The sequence below is a fragment of the Pundamilia nyererei genome, unplaced genomic scaffold, assembly GCF_000239375.1.
Source record: "Pundamilia nyererei isolate P.nyererei 1_Seehausen unplaced genomic scaffold, PunNye1.0 scaffold00186, whole genome shotgun sequence".
NCBI classification, from domain to species: domain Eukaryota; kingdom Metazoa; phylum Chordata; class Actinopteri; order Cichliformes; family Cichlidae; genus Pundamilia; species Pundamilia nyererei.
In genome coordinates this window covers 695504-718706 of record NW_005187587.1, presented here as the reverse complement: position 1 = coordinate 718706, position 23203 = coordinate 695504, and the positions used below count along the sequence as shown (strand labels likewise).

The window sequence follows — 23203 nt, the reverse complement described above, 5'->3', positions numbered from 1 at the left end:
GTTCAATTCTAGCTTGAAAAACAAGTCCCATTTAGGTTTGGTTCCAAGAGGAGACACAAGTTGTGCCACCAAGAGTAAGAAGCGTGCATGCTCCTGGTGCCTGCTCCAGGCAAATGGGAAGGTTGTGTCGGGAAGGGCATCTGTGTAAAACCTGTGCTGAATCAAACATGTGGAGCCATGTGGCGACAGCTTGGGGAACAGGGAAGCAATGCGAAAACCCCTTTTATATTAAATTAAAGTCCATTTTGTAATTACGATTTTTGTGTTTTATTTGCCTCGTAAGTCAGATGTCACTGTTGAGCGTAGTATACTTGTGAAGTCAGAGGAGAAAGAAAAAACAGGATTTATTCTGAGTTTTGGAACGGTGGAGCCATTCATGCGTCAGTGCTCGATTCTTGTACATGACGCTGCAGTGCATTCGCGGATAGAGCCCGACCGTGCGTACGGTTAATGTAGCGAGTGACAAGGACACAACAATGGCTGCACAGTTGAAGTTGTACAGTTTTGCCACCGCACTGCTGCCGTGTTGGATTGTGAAGTCAGGGTTAGTGTGGCTGCCCTAACCTTTAAAGTTGGAAGTCCAACTTAAGAACTTGAGCTGAGATTTGCAACCAGCAATTCAGAAATTCCAACTTCCGATTTGAAATGGGTGTTTCACACTTAGTGGGTGAGCAGGTGACCACATGCCAGAGAGCAGTAGGCCCGGGTTTGAGTCCAACCCGCGGCCCTTTGCTGCATTTCTTCCCCTCGCTCTCTCTCCCTGCTTTCCTGTCTATCTACACTGTCTCTATCCAATTAAGGCTGAAACGACAAAAAGCTGTCTGAGCACTTCCTTCTTTGTGGCAAGCCCCTCCCACCCAACGTATGTTTCTAATGTACTTAAACAAAGTCAAGGCTGACTTTTGGCTCCAGGTGCGAGTCCTAGCACACTCTTGTTCTTCCTACATGCACCTTACTTCTAATATATTATTTTATACTCTTTTTACTACTCAGCAAAATTGGACTGAAGACATAAATGATTGCCAAAAGTCTTCCACCACAGCTAAGATTAGGACTGAAAGTCCAGAAAGGACACAGGAGTGTAGTTCCCTCTTACGCAGCTTGAATGATAATAAACTGAAATGTTATCGTGGATTTTGTTGTCATTTTGCCAATGCCAGCTTTAAATGAGACAAGCAGGCAGTAGTGTACTTATCTCCTCTGCTCCTGTGATTGGCTGAGACTGCCATCAGTCACCCTAAAGCAGGGATGTCAAACTCGTTTGGACCAGACCAGTAAATTCTCTTTTATATCAATGTAGAGGCATTTAACTGCACACTTAATCCCTGAGAAATCTTATTATGAGAAGTGCAAATTTCGACAGTCCGTCTCAGTTTGTCTACATTACAAATGTGGAAATAGACAAAAGAAGTTGAAAAACAGCAACTTTAGTATCATTTAATTGTCTATTACTTTACTGTGGTGTAGTATGAACGGCAATGAGAGAGGTCTTTATCAACAGGAAAAGTTCAACATCTATGATGAAGCCTTTTAGTGGACCAGAATGGAGTCTTCGCCAGGCCAGTTCTGGTCCTTGGACCTTATGTTTGACACCTCTGCCCTAAAGTTTACAAGCACAGCTTCATTAAACGTGTTCATTTTGTTGCTTTAATCAGTGTTCAGACTCTCTGTCGATGTGTTGATCCTTAACCGTGCCTCACGTGGTTCGAGCGTGTGAGCATTTTGGCCATCCTGCTCAACTGCGTGACTCTAGGGATGTTCCAGCCTTGTGGCCACACCCCCTATTTTCTGCAGGTAAAGCACGCTCACACACACATAATCTGAAATTGCAGACTAATTATATTCCGCTGTCACACTTCATTATCAAGGGTCTGAAAAGTTTTTCCAATAACATTTTCCTTCCCCCCCCCCCGCTTAATCAGTTAATCCTCTGGGTCTCCGTGTGTGTGTTTGTGTGCAGGCTTTGGATGATGGCATCTTTGTGTTCTTTGCTGGAGAAATGGTTGTGAAGATGGTGGCTCTCGGGGTCATAGGTCAGAGCGGTTACCTAGGCGACACATGGAACAGATTGGACTTCTTCATTGTTATAGTCGGGTGAGTGCTTGACAGATGCGCACGCAGCCGACGCGCACTCACACGCAGGCGCGCCTGACATTAAATATGAGCCAAGAGTGTGTGTGTCTGTGTGTGTGCATGTGTGTGTGTGTATGTGTGTTTTGTGTAAAGCTTAGACACTTGTTTAATGCCAGTTAAATGTCAAGCGTGTGTGCGCGCGTGCTTAGACATATCAGTGGAAGTGTGTGTGTGTGTGTGATAGCTCCACAGAATGACAATCGTATCATTCGGTCATGAGAGACACAGACCTCGGTGATTGGTAGTTAAAAGGCTCTGTATCCCGGAGTTCTGCTAGAGTCCCTGTAGGCGTTCAGGGTCTGCCAAGGTCAGGCTGATCAGGATGCCGGTGACACAGCGGTGGCTTTCCCTCTGCGCAGAATGCTGGAGTACTCGCTGGACGGACACAACGTCAGCTTATCAGCTATCCGGACTGTTCGAGTTCTCCGCCCACTGCGAGCCATCAACAGAGTTCCCAGTGAGTCTTTCTCCTTTTATTTATTTATTTATTTTTGTCTTACCCCCCTCCCCTCCAGCATGCAGCTCACACAGAAACTGGGTTACTTTATTGTCTTTCATGGCTTTGACTGTACGTCCGCACAATGGGCTGAAACTGTGAGGCTGATTTAAAGTGCTGACTCAACATTTGAAAGTGTGCCCGCATACAAGCTGGGTGAACAGTGCAGGAGAACAGTCGGGACAAGACGACAGTGCAGCAGGTTAAAAATCCTCAAAGAGACCAGAGGGGAAACAACTAGGAGTCTTTTTTCCTGAGAGTGCAATTCAGCTGATTGATGCCTCGAAACAGAAGAAGTAGAGAAGGCTGCTGTGCAGGCCCGGGAGAGCATCACCAGAAAGCTTTTGGCGATATGTGCAGGGTGTAGACTCCAGAAAGCCACTGGGTGTTGGAAGAAATGTTAAATCTGATGATTTTGTAGTTTACGAAAACATGTCCAATCAGCTTCCCGCTCCCCTTTAATTGGAGCAGAAAGGGCCGTGATTCCTGTGCGGCTCATCCGATGTGGAAACACCTTAGCTGAGTGTCAGCAACATCGTTAGTCACAGCCGGGACGATGAAGAACGTGTCACCGTCCTTGCACGCTCCGACTAGATTGTAAATCCCACTTCATTTCTTTAACTTCCCGAGTTACGCACCTGCTGCAGCTCGCCCCGTGATGGATGCACGTGTAAATAAATCAGGACATTGTGAACAAAGTCATGCGAATCATTGTGATGCTTGTGTTGTTCTTGATAGCTCACCGCACAAGTTGGCCAGCCAACTTTATGTCTTTTTTTTTCTTTTTACTACACTTGGTGACCTTGCTGCGGCTCTCATTGAGTTCTTGTAAAATCGGAGAGTGTTTTTGAAGTAGGAACGAGTAGAGAAGAAGGAAGGAGGAAGATTTTGTATGTGCTCTCTTTAGGAGAGTGGAGTAAGAGCCAATTATCAGTGTTGCCATTCAGCTAATTGCACTGCCTGCGTTTTGTGCAGAATACATAAAGAGTCCTGTCTGGCCAACATTTACTGTGACTGACATTTTGCTAAAGTTTGCATTGACTTATTGCTGATCTTTGCTTGTCTGACTGTCTACCCTTCTGTGTTTATGCTGTGTGTGTGTGTGTGTGTGTGTGTGTGTGTGTGTGTGTGTGTGTGTGTGTGTGTGTGTGTGTGCACGCACTGATAGGTATGCGCATTCTTGTGACCCTCCTGCTGGACACACTTCCTATGCTGGGAAACGTGTTGGCGCTCTGCTTCTTTGTCTTCTTCATCTTCGGCATCGTTGGCGTACAGCTGTGGGCGGGGCTACTGAGGAACCGCTGTTTCATGGGAGAGGATGTGAAGATGTGAGTTGCTATAGTGACCAGCCGATGTCACAGCACGAGTTGCGCCAGCTTTATTGCTCCAACCTGTCAAAAGTTTGTTCACAACTGATCAGCTTCTCTCTCTCCTTACTCGGGGATCGATATCACAGATGGGCTGATCTTGTTTGTTCTCTAATCAGCTCCGTCATGGAGGTGCTACGTGCTTCCCGTTGGACACTTTGAGCATCAGGGATCACAAATCAAGGGATTTGGAAGGCTAAATAAATTTAGGGAGCTGTTATTCAGTGGCTGCCTCTGAGCGGCTGTTTCCACAGTAAAACCATCTGAGTTTGCTGTCACTCCGGTTCTCCCCCACACAATCCTTCATGTCACGCTCGATCACAGTCTAACTGATGATGTTACCGTCACTCCCACTCCCGCTTCCCGCTCACATGTTCACAAACATGACCACATATTATCACACAACATCAGATAACGTCTGTTTCGCCTTCTTAGATAGCAACTTGGACAACAATCAGTGATGGTGCTGTGGTGACGCATTGTTGTTGTGCCAAACATTCACTCATTTGATAATGAATTTGTGGTTCTTGCCAATAACTAACTTTATTTATACGGCAGCTTTACAAAGGAATCTGTGGTGATGCTGGAGAAGCAAAGACTGAAATTAATCTCTAGCAGCAGCAGCCTCGACCAAAAGTGCTCAGTGTCCTTATCTTAGTGTCTGTACAGTATTGTGCAGAAATCTTGAACCACCTCTTATTTCTTTATAATTTGCTTTCAAGGAGCCAGAATTTCTTGTAATTTTTTTAAAAGTGGTCCATGAATCATACAAGTGAACTCAAGGGATGAATCAGTGTTTTGCGTACAAACAGCAGACAACTTATCAAAGACCCAATTCTAAATTGTATCTTTACACACTTTGTTACTAGCAGCCTGTCACAAAAACACATTATTTATTCCTATTTCTTTTCTAAAGTCTATGTAAAATGCCAAAGATAACACAGCTTGTGATGCATGAAGTAGTATTTTTGAACCACCAAGATCCCAAAGAGCTGTTAGCTGAAAACTTAGCATATCTCGCCGTGGTGTGCAGTGGGACCTTAAAAAATTGAGGAAACTGCACACAAGTGGAGGACCAAAGAAACAATGACTTGCCTGTAGCAGACAGTGTTTAAGATATGGTAAAAAAAAATCCAAAGTCCACAGGACCTAAGAAATGCATCTGGACCTTCAGGTGATCCATCTACTGCTCACTAAAGAAATGGTCTCAGGTAGAAGGTGGATGTCAGATCAGGAGCAAGAGGTATTTGGTAATTTTTGGTTTCATCAATATGTATGCAAAAGGTCAAGATAAAGGTGCAACAGTAAGTGTCTACATGCATGACAATGATCCCAAACACACTGCTAATAAAAGCATATCTGGATAGAAAAACACATAATGAAACAACGTCAGTCATGGATTGGCCTCCCCAGTGCTCATATTTCCTATTCTCCTAGGAAAAAATCATTAAATGAAGAGTTACTTAAGAGTTGCACACTTAATGTACAACATCTGTATGAGGAAAGTCAATATGAAGGAGTTAGCTTTAGCAGGAGCCCACTGGGTCTGAGCACCTGGTTTCTAAATTATGGTGGTGGGATGTAAGGTTTATAAGATAATATATCCTAGTGCGTCCTCTTTAAATTCATTATGCATACGCTGAAGTTCAGAGAACCTGAAACAGATTGAGTTACCAGGGTCAATACTTGGTGACTTGTCGTGGGTCGAGTGAATCAACTTGAAGAAAAAATATGAACTCACAGTTTAGAAAAGGCAGCAAAGCAGAGGGAGTTAAATATACACCTTATTAAAACTGAATAACAATGATAACACACAATAAAACCACAGTGCAGGAAACAAACAAGCCCCGTTTGAGCTTTTTAGGGGTATTTTTCTCCTTCAGTTACAATTATATAACATATCCATCACACTGGATGTAAAAAACATGACATGATCCACTGGCTTGAGTTCTCCGGTTCTGAAGCTTCTAGTTGAACATTTTATGGTAGATCTGATGGAGGACTGGACATTAGAACAAATGCAAATTAAAAGCACTTTCCACTTTTTTCTTCCTGAAGGCTACTGACCGCTATCAGCTTCATCTCCTTCATATCAGTTCTTATAGAATCTGCCTGGAAGCTAAAATCTGAGTCATGCTGAAAAAACACACGTAGAAACTCTGCTGCTCTTTGACTTTATTAAACAGCTGTGGCATCACCCAGCAGCGGGATAGAGGCCCTCCAAATTGCGAGCAATTTACGCAGGTGGCACAGCAGCGTAACTTCATTAATTATTTGCATCTTCTGGTGTGTCATTGTGATCTTACGTCGCCTTATTAACCTAAATGTTTTCTGCTCAGCAGCTGCGCAGATTCGCAGCTTCCACAGTGAAACGATTGGGAACAAAGCGTTCGTGCCCAGGATGGATCTGGCACCTTCAGAGCTGTCAGGGATACATTTTAATTTCAGCTGGTTTCTCCCAGAATCACTTTTTTTTTTTTTACTGAGAGTTTTGCTTCTTAATGTAAGGACATTACTGCCAGAGTGGAATTTATCTGGGCGCTCATGGAGATGATAAACAAGGCAAAACACTGCCTCATTATGAAAACACAATACACATTTCATCACAACTTTAACTGAGCTCGTGCAAATATTAATATTTCCCAGATCTGCAAATAGTTATCAGCATAATCATAATGAGAAATGGAAAGAAATAACTCCTCAGCTGAAAGTATTTGGGTAAAGGGGCTAAACCTGGGGTGTTTTATTTTTCTTTGTGAGTCATCAGTGCTTCCTGGAGGTGATTTTGTTTAATCGTTACATTTTTTGAAATGTTATATCATCCAATCTTAAGCTTACATCATAAGTTCAAGAAGGCACGCAGCTCCAAGAGTCTGAATGCTCTGGCTTCTCTCTGGAGGAATCTGGGCGTTCAGATGGTTAAGATTGAATTCTGACTCTGTAATTTTTACCAATAGAGTCGAGTGAGTGGATCATAGTTTGTTGTACAAGATTTTACAAAATGACATTTGCAAAATGATTTCCAGCTGTTTCACTTAATTTGCAACATAATGCGCACAGTTCAGCTGGAATTGCTTTCTGCTGCAGGAACAGCTCCTTTCCTTACCGTCTGCAGTAGTTGTTGAAGTTGTTAACCGACTCTCGCTTAGCCCACAAGTAGCCCACTGCACAGTACCCGGTACCATTTTAGCAAAACGAACCCTTCTCCAGTTTCATGTTCACTGTAAAGATTTTGATTTTTTCTGCTTCATAAACAACAAAATGACCTTTCCTAATAAGAAGTGAGGCAGCAGCACTCCCCCGGGACCCTCCTCTACGCCACACATGATTGATTGCTTATCTCTCCAATGCACCCTCCCTGGCTTTTTTTTGCTTTTTCCCTTCATCTGTGTTTCCCTCTCTGTTTCCTCATTTCCTCCTTTAGCACCTCTGTGTGTTTCACACCGTCTTTCATTTCTTTCCCCAAGAAAACAGACCTTTGAAGGAAACAGTAGGTCAATAAAATGATTTATCTTTTTGAAAACCATTCGAATCCAACCCAGCAACTCAGCGTTTGTGTTTGAGGTCCGCTCCGTGTTACTCGTGCTTGATGCTGGCTTACTCGTGAGATCTGTGCAGCCGGGGCCAAATACAACTTCCTTTCTGCCATTGTTCAGAATTAACTTCATGCAATTTAAAAAACACAACACGCACACATGTACACACACATCCATGAGCCATAATGGGAGACATTTTTCTTCACGCAGTTTTGTTGTCATAAATACCCACTCTCACATTACACTCATTACTCTGCAGCTGAAGTAGTTACCAAGAAATGCACTGTTTACTTCAGTTTAAGTATCATTTGACAAAAACAGTTTAATCATTTTTGAAAAGATGATTTTGAAAGAAACGGTATGTTATTTGTTTGTTGGCAGTAAAGAAAACAATCAACATTTTTTGTTGTCCTCTTATATTCGGTTATGCTTACACGAAGCGAAATCTAACATCTGTTCACTCATGAAACTTCTTCTTCTTCAGGAAATATAACATTTCCTTCCTGAATGGTTACTATCGGCCCGACGGCACAGACGACCACCCTTTCATCTGCTCCATGGAAAGAGAAAACGGGATGCTCCGGTGCTCTGATGTGCCTCGTCGCCGAGTAGGCAGGACTTCCTGCTTGCTGGATGCTGGGGAGGCCCTACCAGAGATGGGCCTTAGAGTAGATGAGCCCGGGTCTTGTGTGAACTGGTATCAGTATTACAATGAGTGTCGTGCTGGGGAATTGAACCCACACAAAGGAGCTATTAACTTTGATAACATTGGATATGCCTGGATTGCCATTTTTCAGGTAAATGTCTCCAGGATTAATCGCAGGAATCTGATTGGCTACCATGAGGTGCACACTACATATTGCTGTTGTTGACTGTGTGCATGTTTTCATTCAGGTAATTACTCTTGAGGGTTGGGTAGACATCATGTACTATGTCATGGACGCACATTCTTTCTACAACTTCATCTACTTCATTTTCCTCATTATAGTGAGTACATGCTTATAGCACAAATGGCCACACACACATCCATATATTTACATAAAAATTATACTTATTGTATGTGACGTGTGTCGTCCTCTGTAGGTGGGCTCCTTCTTCATGATCAACCTGTGCCTGGTCGTAATAGCAACGCAGTTTTCTGAAACGAAACAGAGAGAACACGCCTTAATGAAGTCAGAGCAGCGCGCCCGCCAGCTCCATCAGTCGGCCTCCACGCTGGCCAGCGATAGCCAACCAGGGAGCTGCTACGAGGAGATCATCCGTTACCTGGCGCACCTGGGCCGTAAGGCTTGGCGACGGCTCTCCCGCTGCTACGCTCAGACGCGCGTGCGCTTTCGCTGCTCGTGCGCGTGCCACAGAGAGCAAGGTGGCGGATCTGCCAGGGGCGGTGGGGCCGGGGAGATGAACGGTCTCGCCCACCGGCACTCAGGCCACGCCCCTAATGACTTGTCGCACCTTCATCAGCTTTATCATCATCATCACCAAAACCATCAGCCTCAGACTGACCCCGCCGTCAGTAATGGAGGCAACGGCTTTAATTATCCCTTCATAGCGCCCCTCTTCAGTCACCGGGATGCAAAGGACCAGGACCAAAAGAGGCTGGTTGCTACGGAGACCGGCAACAGACTGCCGCAGCTGGTGCTGGAGCACGGTGAGGATGAAGGGATGTGTGTGAATGTTTGAAAGTGTGTGAATTACAGTGTCACACTCTGACTATGTGTGGAAGCAGTGAGTTCGATCCCGTGTCCAGGATTAAAGGCTTTAAAATTCCCATAGACTGTATGTAAAAGATGGACATGATGAACATTTTCCATGAAAAGTGTGACGCAAACCAGAAACGGGAACTCTTTTCCTTTGAAGCAAAAGTTTCAACTCTTGAAATGGACATTGAAATGTGTTGATTGCTTACAAATTAGCAGTAAGGAAGCACTTTTACTTTGACTGTGAGCATTGTCGATTTCCGGTTTGTGCTGCACTTTTTCAGCTTCCACTACAACTCAGAGAGTAAGTGGCAACTGTTTGCAGGCCAGCAAAGCAATCTGTTAGCGACCAAAGTAAATGCATGGATGTTTTGGGAGGAGTACCACGATTTCACCTGGAGGAAGACAGCAACTTCCATCCAACTGGGGAAAACACATTTTTCCGTAGTGACTGGAGCTTGCTAGGTTGTTGCAGACTGGTCTCTAGGCCTGTGTGACTGAGGCCCTAGCAACTGTCATCTTGGTATTTTCAAACCTGGCGTGACGAGTGTTGGGTGGCTCTGAGACCTTTATTATCATTGGCTTGTGTCTTGGTGAAGCATTTCTTACTTCATCCCATTTTTTAACCCTAATGAAATTCCTTAATTTACAAAATGTCATCATGAGTTATTAAATAAGACTTGAAACTATCAACTGAGCCTGTAATCTAATCAGGACAGGGATCATCACAAGCCAAGGGCAGTTTTCCAGTAGATTTCCTTATGCCATGTACATCTTTTTGCAACCATAACGCAGGTTTAAGACAGCTCCACATTGGCTTCAGTTTTCAAACCTGGAAAGTACAATAAGTCCATCTTTTAATACAGTCTATGATTACTCCCCTGTTTTGCTGTTGTTCGTTTGAATAATCTTTGTTTTTGTTTAATTTGAGAAATAATCTCTGGCAGTCCCAAAATTAACCAAGAATACATCTTCCCACTTGCCCTCAGCTGTATTTCAAATTCAGATCACTTCAGATTTATTTAGCGAAACTTTGATATCTGTGCGACATTCATCACCTTTAACACTGCGCAGGCACATTTAATTTTCTTTTCGGAGCTCAAAGCAGTATGATAAAAGAAGCAGAGCCACTGTCTGTTACAGTCTGAGCACATTTTTATGCACTGAAAAGGCGAGCAGAATTCAATAACGCTGTGTGTCCCTTACACAAGACGACACTCAGAGGTATTATAATTCAAATTCTTGTGGCTACACTGAACATGTAACGTATGCAAGTTCATGCAGCAGCCACACGCTTCCACTATAATCAATATGGCTGGCAAATCAGCTGCGTAAATGTGTAAATGCTATGGAGAGCCACTCTGCAAACAGAAAAAAGACCAGCCTCCTCTTTTTTTTCCTTGTTCTTTTGCAGAGTGTTGGATCATAAAGTGTTCATATATATGAATGCTTTTTATTTTGCCAGTACCAGCTGGCAGTTTCATAGTAACTTTATACCTTACGTCATCCACTGCAGTCTGTAGTCTTACCCATGTCGCACAAACTTAGTGAAAAATGTGAAGTTTCAGAGCGCTGTGCAGACACGACACAATCCCGAAACAAAACTCCCCGTCTGGTTTCACCTCTGCCTCACACAGCACTGCAGGAGCTAAAAGATAAGCTTGTGTTTACCGTAGCCTGAGCATTATCCATGTAATGAGATGATGTATGTGACAAAAGGAGGACTATATGTTTACAGCAGTTTTAAAATGCCATGAACAATCATGCTGTTAAAAAATATCAAGCAAGTGCCGTCATTCCTCACAACAGCAAAGCTTTGAGAAAAAACTGGAAGATCATTCAGATGATCTGTTGTACTATTCAAGCCTAAAGGTTGAAGTGTCTCCAGACAATTGATCCAAAACATTTCTCACCGGTCTAACCTTTTTATCTACATCTTCTCCTTTGTGGGGCCTTGCGTGCTTGATTCCCTGAAATCTCTGTGGAGAGATGGGATGCAAATATTCAGGAAGATGACTTGTAGCAGAATACTGAAGATCTTTTAACAAGATTCTTTGCCTTATATGGGATAACCTGAAAACCTTTGAAACTATGCATATTTATTTTCCCACATCGACACATCGAGCATTGCTGAAAGCAGCATAAAAATGCAGAACTGTGCAAAAGTCTTGACCCGTCCGTTTTTTTTAAAGTGGTCTTGAACAATGGTTCTCTGGGCTCTCTGAAGATCTTTCAAAGATTTTATTCAGACTAAAAAGAAAAAACAAACCTCATTTCAGATCAGTCCTAGCACCTGACCGTCTTTACAGGAATTCTTTCTTTAAGAGCCTGATCATTCAGGGATAAAAACACCTAACTCAAGAGATGGACCAGTGCTGGATCTGTGCATTTCAGACAACTTAGCAATGAGCCATTTTAAAACTATATCTTTAGGCACTTTAGTTAAAGCTATGAGAAATGCCAAAGATAACACAGTTTGACAGTCATAAAATAATATTTGTGCTCCAACGAGAGCCATTAGTCAAAAACTTGGCATATCCCAGCATGGTGTGCAGTGTATCCTTTAAAAATGTCTGGAAACGGGTCAAGTGCAGGACAAAAGAAGAAATGGCAGGCCTGTCTACAGCGGATGAACAGTGTCTGAAAGTTTTGTCCTTAAGAAATGGGAGGAAAGAAAATCCTACAAAGACCAGACACAGGACCTGCGAGATGTATCTGGACCTTCAGCTGATCCATTTACTATTCACTGAACCCTCGAAATGGTCTCAGTGGAAAGATGGCTGTCAAGAAGCCATTCTTAAGGAAGAGAAAGAGAGAGACAAGACTGAAGTATGAAAATTACACAAGAACTGGACTGTAAAAAATATGGTTCAAATCATCGCCAGGATCAGAGGAGGAGACAGAAAGAAATGAGAGGTGGCTCGAGATTTTTCACATAAAAAAAACTCTGCCAGACAATGTTGAATTACACATATATTTTCTAAGACAAGAACTTAATTTAAAAGCATACTCCTTAAAACTGTACTCTCACTAAACTCGAAGATTCACTTGGGAGAAACAAAAATATACGGTCAACATCAAAGCAGCAGAGGCCAAGATATCCTGTCTTTTAATTCCCAGTATGAGTCATGTTCCAAAAACACATTGCGACTCCACAGCCCAGTTGGTAACGCAGCCCTTTCATTAAAATTTTGTTATCTCAAAGTCCAAGCTGAATTAATCCGGGTAATCCTGACATCATCAGGGTCCCCCCCTTCCACGGCTCCCTGCGTGTTTCACAGCACTTTAAGCATCCGTTTTCACATATCAGCGTTTAATACACTTCAGTGATGCAATAAATTCCGACTGTAGTTGGAGAACTTTGCAGCAGAAGTCATTCAGCGTGGTGCTACGTGGAAGCCACCCACATCTCCTGATTAGTGTATTTCCTGTGTATGTAGTGAAGTCAGTCATTTTCAACAAGTCTGCCTTGAAGGCAGTTTTATCTATATACACGCGCGCACACACACACCGCAGAACGACCAGATTGGATTTACTATATCAGTCTCCAGTGAAACATGAATTTGTTGTAATTGTGATGACAAGTGAACTGCTCGTGCTAGATTAGTGTTTGTTGTTATGTCGTTGGAGCATTCCTCCGGAGTGCCTTACTAATGAATTCTGCTGAAATCTTACCCCCTCAAGCTTCCTCCACCCTCACAAAACGCACATGCATACACACACACTTGAGCATCCTTGTTCTAATAACAGAGCTCTCCGTCTGCACAAAGCAACCCCCCCGCCCCCCACCCACTAGCACAGTGGTTTCCATGTTATTGAATTTTTGTTTCCCAGAAATGAAAAGAAACCCCTCTCCTTTGCTGAGCCGAGAATATATTAAATGACAGAGTGTCTGCATACAGAAGCGACGTTTTACTCTACCCTCGTGGATGCATGATTGATGTGGCCTCTCCTCTGATCTCTGTCTGTGCAGGAGGCTCTGCTGGGCATCCGGCGTTACTGTTGCCGGGCGAAGTCCCCGGAGAGTCCTCGGTATGCCCGTACTGCATCTACTACAACCAACTTAGTGACGGCGAAAATGTTAACGAGCAGCCTGAAGAGCAGCGCCACGGCCACTCGTGTCACAGTAACAGCCCGTGTCACTGTAGCAGCTCGTGCCTCAGTGACGCGCAGCTGTCTGAGCCAAAGAAGAGGCTGTGGGAGTGCGGCTGGGCGAGGCTCAGAACTAAACTGGAACTTATTGTTGGCAGCAGATACTTCAGCAGAGGAATCATGATTGCCATCCTTATTAATACTCTGTCGATGGGCATAGAGTACCACGAGCAGGTAAGTGTGCGCACGTGTGTGGGGTGCGCGCCTCTCGCAGATTGGCTGCGACTACAATTTGATTGAAAATTGATGCGCTAATCACCGTGTGCGGTGGAGTCAATAAACTTACCCTCCAATCAACACTTACAGCAGCGAGCATATGGGATCGCGGAGAGAGTGTGCGCATGTGTGTGTGTGAGAGACTGTGTGTGGGTGTGTGCAGGCATGTATCAGGAGATGGAGAAACTCATAAGACCTGAAGTGTTAATTAAAGCGTGACCCTGGGACAGGACGGGGGTGGGGCGGGGAGGGGGGCGGGGGCAGAGCGAGGAGAAGCGAGTGGATGAGTGAGGTGGAGAGGGAGGACAGATCTGACATTGTGATTGGCTGAAAGGCAGCGGGAGATTGTGTTTGGCCTATTTCCTGAACAATATGACAAATCTGGATGGCTTTAACTTCTCCGATAGCTAAAATTTAAGGATGAGAGCTGCCCTATTTTACCTATTTTATCCCTTTTGGCCCAAAATCAACAAAGAAGCAATGCGAATGAATATAATAAGTGAATGCATCCATCTTTTATCATCCAAAACGGTGATGTACGCAAATAGCTTTACAGTTGCTTTTTGCCAGTGTTTCCTAATTTCAATCAGGATGACCAGTGCTGTTTATTCTGAAAAACCCTCTGAGAGCAGCTGTGTGTCATGCAGATGGCGCTGAGCATGCTCAGAGAAGCAGTTTCTCATGTGCACTCATTTGTTGGTTTAAGGAGCAGAGCAAAAGAAAAAAAAAACGGGGTCTATGTTCTCTGTAATTTCAAGAAATGTCACCAGCTTCCATGATTTATTTCTTTCATGTACTTTTACTGTCGTAGTTATTGTACGACAGCAGCTCTGTGGCTCAGAGGTATAAACTATGTTAGACTTTATGCAGACTACTTGTTATTATGATTTGTGAATAATATTAACTCTTGTGCTTTGTTGACGTTGGCTTGACTTCGTCTTTGTTTGGGTCCCACAAAACCAGCTGCTGGGCAGAAAATATAAGATGTCAAATCCAGAGCGTTTGCTGTTAGCATGTTTTTCTGATCTTGTTAAAACCCAGCAATAATCCTGTTTAGTCTAATCTATCACAGTATGTAATACAGGATTATCTGTATGCACCGTACTGTGTAAAAGTCTTGAGCCACCTATCATTTGTTTATATTTTCCTTCCAAGGAGGAAGCCTTTATTGAAAGTTTTAAAGAGGTCTTGAGCAACACTTGTTCAAGCTTTCTGAAGGTCTGTCAAAATCTTTCAAAGATCCACTTCACACTGACCTCTGAATCATTCAAGCATACAAAAAGGCATCTAACTGAAGTGATAAACCAGTGGTGTGTGTACACGTAACAGTCAAATGAAAAATAGCAACCTAAAACAGATGAACAGTACCTGAAAGTCGGGTAAATTGGAAAAAATCAAGCAAAAACCCGACACAGGACTTGAAAGTTACATCTGGAACTTCAGTTGATCCATTCAGTTGATAGCAGGACCAGCGGGCATGTGGTGGGGAGGTTAACTGGACAACTCGGCGGCCAGTCGGTTAGACAGAACAACAGACCTTTATTTGGCGTTAACAGAACAAGACCATACAAGTCAAGTCTCCATGGCTTTACCCTGTTCCTACATACATGTGCTGGGGTTAGTTAATTGCCTGCGCCAGCCTGTTACAATGGTAAGGTCTTTCTGAACAGATGCACGGAGAGCAGCATGGACTCACGGAGACTGTCCAGCTTCTACAGTAATAGGACAACATCCCACTAGCGTTGCTATACCACAATAAAAGGGTGTTAGACGGTGTGGGATCAGCTTGACAGAAAACAGAAAAAAAAGGAGAAACATCCAAAGACGGGCTTTGAATGTCCTTCAAGAAGCCCCCGAGAACTTTTCCTGAAGACAACTTAAAGAAATTAGACAAAAGCTTGTCAGAGAGTTCAGGCTGTGGTGAAGAATAAAGGTGGTCATGAACGATTATGTTTGTACTGCTATGACTGTACAAACTCTGTTTTTGCCCATTTTACACGTTTTAATAAACTGCTGCACCTGTTTCCCATTTTCCTGGCAAAATATAAAGACGCAAAGGTGGGCCCAAGACTTTTGCACGGTACTGTGTGATATATTGGAAAAGACGCCTCATCAAGTGTGTGCGGGGCCTGGTTGAGTGTGCAGGTGAGGAAGTCCTACGTGGCATCATTTTAAAGATGGTGAACATGATTAGAGTGCTTTTGAAGTGGAAATTTTGGACTTTTGAAATCATTTATGCAAACAAATTACCACCAGATATTTATCTGTGAAAATGATTAGCACACATGGTATAAGTATGCCTTCAAAAAGCTTTCAAAATACTGTTTTGAAATTATTTTGCATGGTTGTGGATGAGTTTTTGTCATGGTCTTGTTGAACTTTTTGACCACTCTTCCAAGCAAACTGTTTGACGGCTTATTGCTCGTTCTGCCTGTTTCATAACATTTTAACGGGGTTCAAATCTCTTACGACAATTATCCTCATAAAAGGTCCCCTTCAGTTTTCCGACAGATGCCTCGCATTATCTTCAAGCACTCTTTGATGTGATGGAGAGAATTTGGCGTTGATTTAATTACTACAGGCTGCCCAGTCAGCAAAGGCAGCAAAGTGACCCCGAGCACTAATATTTCCACCGCTACGCTTCTCCTGAAAAGATGTCTTTGGTCTGCACCAAATGTCTCTTCTGTTACTGTAGCCAGTCGTCTCTGTATTTGTCTGTCCGGAGCACATTTAGTCCAAAAGGGCGGGTTTTGCCTTTATGTTCAGTTGGCTGCAAAGAATTTGCAGCCAACTGACTGCTCTTTACAAAGGAGTGTTAGGGACACATTGAGAAAAAATATTATTGATCATTTTGGAGATTAAAGCCCTCTGCATAAAGCTTTGTGTACATGAGAACGTGAAATCGTACTGCAGAATCACATAAACACAGTGAGGTGATGCGTATAAGGATGGTGAAGCTGCATCTGGCCAGAAGGAAAAAAACCCCACACAATATTGACCAGATGAAATAGCTGGCAGTGGACAGATGCAAGGTTGTCGACGGTTACAGCCTCATGCAGTAAAGAGGATGTTGTATCACGAGACACGACAAGACAGCTGTTTAAGTTGTTTCACTGACTCATCTGCGCGAGGCTTTTGTAGAGCCTCGGCAGCTATTGTGAAATGTGATCTCCACATTTTGGGTTTAATCTCAATTTAATCGTAAAATATCAACTACACTTTATTTGGCGATGATGTCATGAAGAAATTATGGTTAGTTTACTATGGCAACATTTGGACACTAACAGATTACACGCTCATTGTAATTACAGCTCAGCCTTGTAGCTCATCACATGAAGTACATCCTTGACTGTGTATAAGACACGAGCGTGATTAATAACTCCTGAATCATGATGGCTGAAATACCTCAGTTGCACTAATTAATGTTTTGTTCTTGTGTCCAGGCATGCAAGAGATATTGTTATATCATGTACTTACCAGATAGTGAATTATCTCACGCTATGATAATACAAACGCCCTTATAGTATTCTGTATAAAACTCCTTGCAGACTCGCGTGGATACCCGGACGATTTTCTGAAGGCTTTGGGGAGCTTTCTCGATCTTGGCACGATGACAGCACTTTAATAGCAAAGACAGCAGCAGACCCTCGATATCAGACAGACAGGTTGAGACAGGCTCCATCTGTGATTCCCTAATCATTGGCAACACAGATTTTAGTGTCATGCTTTTGAAGGGTTGACAAATGTAGGACTCTACTTATTTTATTTAACTTTTTCTTAATGACAGCTACCACTAAGGTAACGCCTAACATAGCCTAAAAACATCAGAAATTAGTACATTAAATGGACAAACGTGTTGGGCCACACCTCTTAATCACTTAATCTTAGTCAGTTGACACAGGTGTATAAAATCAAACACGTGGCTGTGCTGCACAAACATTTGTGAAAGAATGGATTGTTCTAAAGCGCTCATTGAGTTTGAGTGCGCCTAAAAATTAACTGCTCACCCCTGATATGTGTAGATGACCAAGTACTTTTGTTGTTTTTGATGTGGGTTTTTGTCCCCCAGAAGAACAAATGCTGCATATTACAATATTACAGGGTTACAGATAATTTTATGAAGTTCTTCATTATAAAATAAATCATTCTATTGGAACCCAGTGAGCATCTTTAAGACCGATATTTGCTGATTTAAGAGTCTGATAATTCTGGCAGAGGGTTCTTCCTGTTAAAAGGGAGTTTTTCTTTACCACTGTCGCCAAGTGCTTGCTGATATTAGTTTTCTCTGTATAATTGTAGTCTTTACCTTACAATATAAATCCTTTGAGGCAGCTGTTGTTGTGATCTGATGCTATAATAATACAATAAATTTGAACTGAACTCAAAAAAAATTAAATAAATCAACATATCAGCCAGTATTATTTTTTTCAGACGCACAAACCATGAACAGATTTCGCTAACATTTTTCACGTGTAATCATCATTTATGGGTCCCTACTTAGATAATATGACAAAGCAGTTTAAAGCACAGTCGTGTTTTGTTGTGCTGTTTGGCTCACACATATGGTGTGACGCTAACGCAGCAGCCTGCACGTCCTCCTTCTGCTCTCCCTGCTTTCATGTCATCTCTCTCAACTGTTACGATAAAAGTGGAAAACAGGGACAGGGCTAACAGGGAATTTCCCCTCTGGTAGATAAACTATGAAATATTAACGTTTGTCACGTGGTTGAAGGGTGTTTCTCCTGTCGCTTCACTATAAATTCAGATACTGATAGACTGGCACATAGCTAGCAAGTTTAGAGGTTACTAGACTTTATTGGGTTAACTTTTTAATTCTGTTAAATGTTTGATTGTCCAAATGTGCAAAAAAAATGCATGTTTTTACATAACAGTGGGCCTTTATGGCAAATTGATCAGTAGAAAAATGTCCTGAAACAACTAAGTAACCAGCTATGTCCTTAAAAACAGGCTCTGAAACATTTTTTTTGTGGATTTTTTGGAATGAGGATACAAATGTAAGCTTTTTTTTGTCATAAACCTAAAAAAATATCTGAAAAAAAGAACAGCAACAAAATCTGACCAGCTTTAATCCATGTAAACCCAAACTGAAGCCTTCACCAACATCTTGGAGATTCCTAACATGTTGAGTGCACTGAGCTCCGCGCTGTCTGTCTCTGTTTATTTGTTCATTTTTCTCTGTGCCCGTCCATCTCTGTACATCAATCTCTCCCTGTTTTCTCTCCACAAACACTGCACCTCTTCAGCCGCAGGAGCTGACAGATATTTTGGAGATCAGTAACATGGTGTTCACTAGTCTCTTCAGTCTCGAGATGCTGCTGAAGCTCCTGGCTCTCGGGCTCTTCGGCTACATCAAGAACCCTTACAACGGCTTTGACAGCGTCATTGTCATCATCAGGTGGGGGGAACTCTCTGTCTGTGTGTTTACCCCAAAAAGGGAATTCTTGTCATTAGTTATTCCTCCTGTTCTCACGTCTCGGGCTCTGCAGCTAAATCTCCCGAACTGCCAGCGATGCCGGTGCTGGCAGCTGAGCCAAGCGGTTGCACTCATAGTCCAGAGGGCCTGTATTCACTCTATTATGTAGTACTACAAGCTAAATTATGTATCCACGTTTGAAGGCCTTGCTTGTTTACCGTGCCAGTTCACGCTGCGCTGGCTTTCTTTATTGGCTGGTGAACTGTAAACAACACTGGCCCGACTTCGTTTTTTCGTTTGCCACACGTCACATCAAAAAGACTTGAGCGCTCTCTCCCTTCTGAAAAGATTCGGGAAGTTTTTCTTTCTTTCTTTTTGTTTTTGTCTTCCTGGGTGACGCTAATGCTGACAAAGGGTAACAGCTGATTCCTTAATCGCTTCAATGGAAATGCATCTCTGTGCTTTTAACCTGTGTGTGTGTGTTTCAGCGTGTGGGAGATCGTGGGTGAGGCCGAGGGAGGCTTGTCGGTGCTGCGCACCTTCCGCCTGCTGAGAGTTTTGAAGCTGGTCCGGTTCCTTCCTGCACTCAGGAGGCAGCTGGTGGTGCTGATGAAGACCATGGACAACGTGGCCACATTTTGCATGCTGCTGATGCTTTTTATATTCATATTCAGGTATATATTCACGAGTTACAGTGATGATTAAGCGTTTTCTCTGCTTTAATTATACTGTTATTACATTTCAAATGGCTACTGCTGGGATTCTCCTTCCTCTGTTATAAACTGATCACCACATGTGTCATCGGCTTTCATGTAGATACAGCTGTGCACGCAGGCAGCATTACCGCATCTTGTTGTTGCACATATTAAATTACTGCTTGATAAAAACATTACCTTACTGTTGTGTGTGTGTGTGTGTGTGTGTGTGTATTGCAGTATCTTGGGGATGCATCTGTTCGGCTGTAAATTTGGTTTGCGACAAGACAGCGGAGACACTTTACCAGACAGAAAAAACTTTGACTCCCTGCTCTGGGCGACTGTCACTGTCTTTCAGGTTAGACAAACATCCTCACATGCACCCTCGCTCAGGGACACACACGCGCAGAGCACACGAAGACACTGACGGTATTTGATTTGGAGGAATTTCCCCATCAATTACGCGCCACTTTTAGGAGTGAGATTCAAACAACAGCTGCTGCAGTCACGAGCGCTCGCCCGTGATTTCATTTGCTCCGATTTGGGAGCGCGCGCGCTCGGTTTTTCAGAAAAGTATAAAAGAACTGTCCCAGTGGGCAGGTAAGATGTTCCTCACGAGCAGAGGAGGAAGAGCAATAATGAAGCACTCACTCGGCGGGAGTTCATTTAACACTGATGAGCGTCATTACTGTTCAACTGACGACAAGATAATAAAGGAAGAAACTCACATTATCTATTCTTGGAACACCTGCTAGCAACGTAGCGCGTCGCCTTTTGGCTCCTTGTGTGTTTGACGGCCTGTTTTTCTAACCCCCTGACGTCTCTCCGCATCTTATCTAATCTGCAGATCCTCACCCAGGAGGACTGGAACGCGGTGCTCTATAACGGGATGGCCTCCACAACGCCGTTGGCTGCCCTCTATTTTGTCGCCCTCATGACCTTTGGCAACTACGTCCTCTTCAACTTGCTCGTCGCCATTTTGGTCGAGGGCTTTCAAGCTGAAGTAAGGGCAAAGATGCCGTTTCATTTGAGCTACTTAGACAACGAGGCAGAGCGAATGAGACTAATTGAGCTCTGTTGTGTTGATGATACCAAAGCTGCCTACAAGAGAATAATCTCCTCCATCCTGCCTGTGTGGTTTCTCCTTTCTCTCTCTCTCGCTCGCTGTCTCTTTATCATCACACTTTTCCTCTGTTGCTTTTTGCCTATCCTCCGTTCTCTCTTCCTCCATCTTTCTTTCTCACTGCAACACACACACATACACACACAAAATACTCTCCAGGGTAGGGATGTGTTTGATATCGCCTGCCATTCACAGCTGGTGAGCTTTTGTTGTTTAGTTTTCATCTTTTATCTCCGGCATCAGAGAGCGCTTGCTCTTTCTCTCACTATTGCGTGCGCGCGCACACACACACACGCACACACACACACACACACATAGATACCCTTTGCCAAAGCCGCCTGCCTCCATCTTTCTGGCGTGAATTTTAATTAAATTCAGTAAAGCTTTATTGGCGTGACTACAGGAGATCGCTGCCAAAGCCATCCACATAACTCAACTAGAGAACGCTGGAGATTCCCTCCGCCCATCTGCCTAGTTTTCCTCTTAGTCTTTCCCGCTCGACCGAGATGTGCTTTTCACTTTTACAACACTGAGGAAGGGAAGGTGGTGATGGTGATGATTATGATGACTCTGGTGTATATTTGCGTCTGTCTGTGTTTTCAGGGAGATGCTAACAGATCTGAGGCCGATGATGAGAGACACTCGATGTGTTACGAGGACGAGGAGAAACTCAGAGAGCTGTACGCTGCAGGTACAAACTCGCAGATCAGCCGGGCATGGAAGGGAAAGTTCACATGGAGTCGCCTTAAAATAGCCTTTTGGTGTATTCTGACCTGAATTCTTGGAGGTTCTTTCATCCTGTGAACATTTTAAAGGCTTTCCATAATTCTGCAAAATATTCTCTTGTTTTTAATCCCAGAAAGATTGAAAGATCTTTATCTGGATGCAGCGTTTTCAGTGGGAGAAAAGTTTAATCTCTCGTTCAACTGACGTCTTCAGTCTCGGCTGACTGCAGGTTTCCCCGACCTTATAAACAGCTGCGTAACGACTGAAACTCATGCCACCGACTAACAAAAAAGCCACAAGCTCAGTTTGTCTGATTTGGTTCAGTCAGCCGGCTGTTGGTTTATAATGGTGGGAAAGCTGCGGATGATGTCACCTTAATGAGAACACTGAGTCCAGATGAACAGAATCAACTTTCGGGGATTTCCTTACCTGGATTATTGAAGCAGGCATCAAGACATTACTCTTACTTTCACTCTGAGGGCTCATTAAAAGGGCAAAACCGCATAAACCTCACTGACATTACACATAGGCCATTATTTACTCACTCTGATGCTGTCTTTTTTTTAATATGAATTCAAAAATTCAACCTACATTACCTCAAATTAGGCGTAAGATGAATCTGAAGGAGGTTTGGGCTTTTTAAGTAGAGGCTAATTTTGTTTAAATTGCATTTGTGAGCTTCTTGAGGGCAGCTCATCTGTATTTGCTCAAGAACAACACGGGAGTGAAAAATGGACACGAAACACATTGCGAACATTTAGTAACACAAATGTGCACTATCTAGATTTTTTTAAATAATGCAGCACATTTTTACAGCTAATCCAATTATTACAGACTCCACGTTTAGAATATTTATGTGTGTCAGCGTTTATATTGAACTTGCTTTACTCTTTACTCTCAGGGACAAATACTGATAACCTGTCTTATTTATGAATGTGTTTTTCTTCTCGTCCTCTTTGACAGTGAGTAATAAACAATATTAGTACCCAATTTTTAAACGTTTTTAGCTTGATTCTCTAAATCATAAACTTTAAGTTGCGGATTATCAAATTCCCTGATGAAAAATTACTGACTGAAGTCTTAAACGTCTTCTTTCTAATGTCGAGCAGGAGCAGCGAAGTCAGATTTCACTGATATCTACTGATATCTAAAAAAATGCCCGTATTGCTCAGCTGAGACTTTCCACATGGGTTTATGGGCTCACTCAGTAGTTTCTAAAGTCTTATTTAGTCACTAATTGTTGTCATAATCAAAGTAAAACACACACAAAAGGAGGATTTAATTTAGGTTGGTCTGTTTTTGCCAGACCATGTGATCCAGAAGTCAGTTGCACAACCTTTAGTGCAGTCAGTTTGTCAGCTCCACAACTCATGCATAAGATCCACCTTAAAAACCTGAACATCCACAGAGCTTTACCAGCCAGTGATCGGGACATATACAGCCTATATGCAGCGGATACAGCCATGGTCAGTGCAGCCCTGATCCAAACGAAACCATGAAAATATTGCAAATCCCAAAATATAATAAATGAGAATCATTCTTTGACATCAAATATTCTGTGTGTGTGTGTGTGTGTGTGTGTGTGTGTGTGTGTGTGTGTGTGTGTGTGTGTGTGTGTGTGTGTG

General features: G+C 43.0%; 1 protein-coding gene across 2 annotated transcripts in view; it reads left to right on the top strand.

Annotated features, from left to right (window-relative positions):
• The window catches only part of LOC102216182 (voltage-dependent T-type calcium channel subunit alpha-1H), a 60135-nt gene that overhangs the window by 11670 nt on the left and 25262 nt on the right, over nt 1–23203 (top strand). For both annotated transcript variants that reach the window (XM_013914314.1, XM_005746976.1), the window contains exons 3-15: nt 1701–1794; nt 1961–2094; nt 2493–2590; nt 3798–3957; nt 8017–8329; nt 8427–8519; nt 8616–9183; nt 13206–13558; nt 18865–19016; nt 19523–19708; nt 19970–20087; nt 20577–20732; nt 21456–21543. In XM_013914314.1, the coding sequence (XP_013769768.1) occupies nt 1701–1794; nt 1961–2094; nt 2493–2590; nt 3798–3957; nt 8017–8329; nt 8427–8519; nt 8616–9183; nt 13206–13558; nt 18865–19016; nt 19523–19708; nt 19970–20087; nt 20577–20732; nt 21456–21543 (2513 nt within the window). The remainder of the gene's footprint in view (nt 1–1700; nt 1795–1960; nt 2095–2492; nt 2591–3797; nt 3958–8016; nt 8330–8426; nt 8520–8615; nt 9184–13205; nt 13559–18864; nt 19017–19522; nt 19709–19969; nt 20088–20576; nt 20733–21455; nt 21544–23203) is intronic.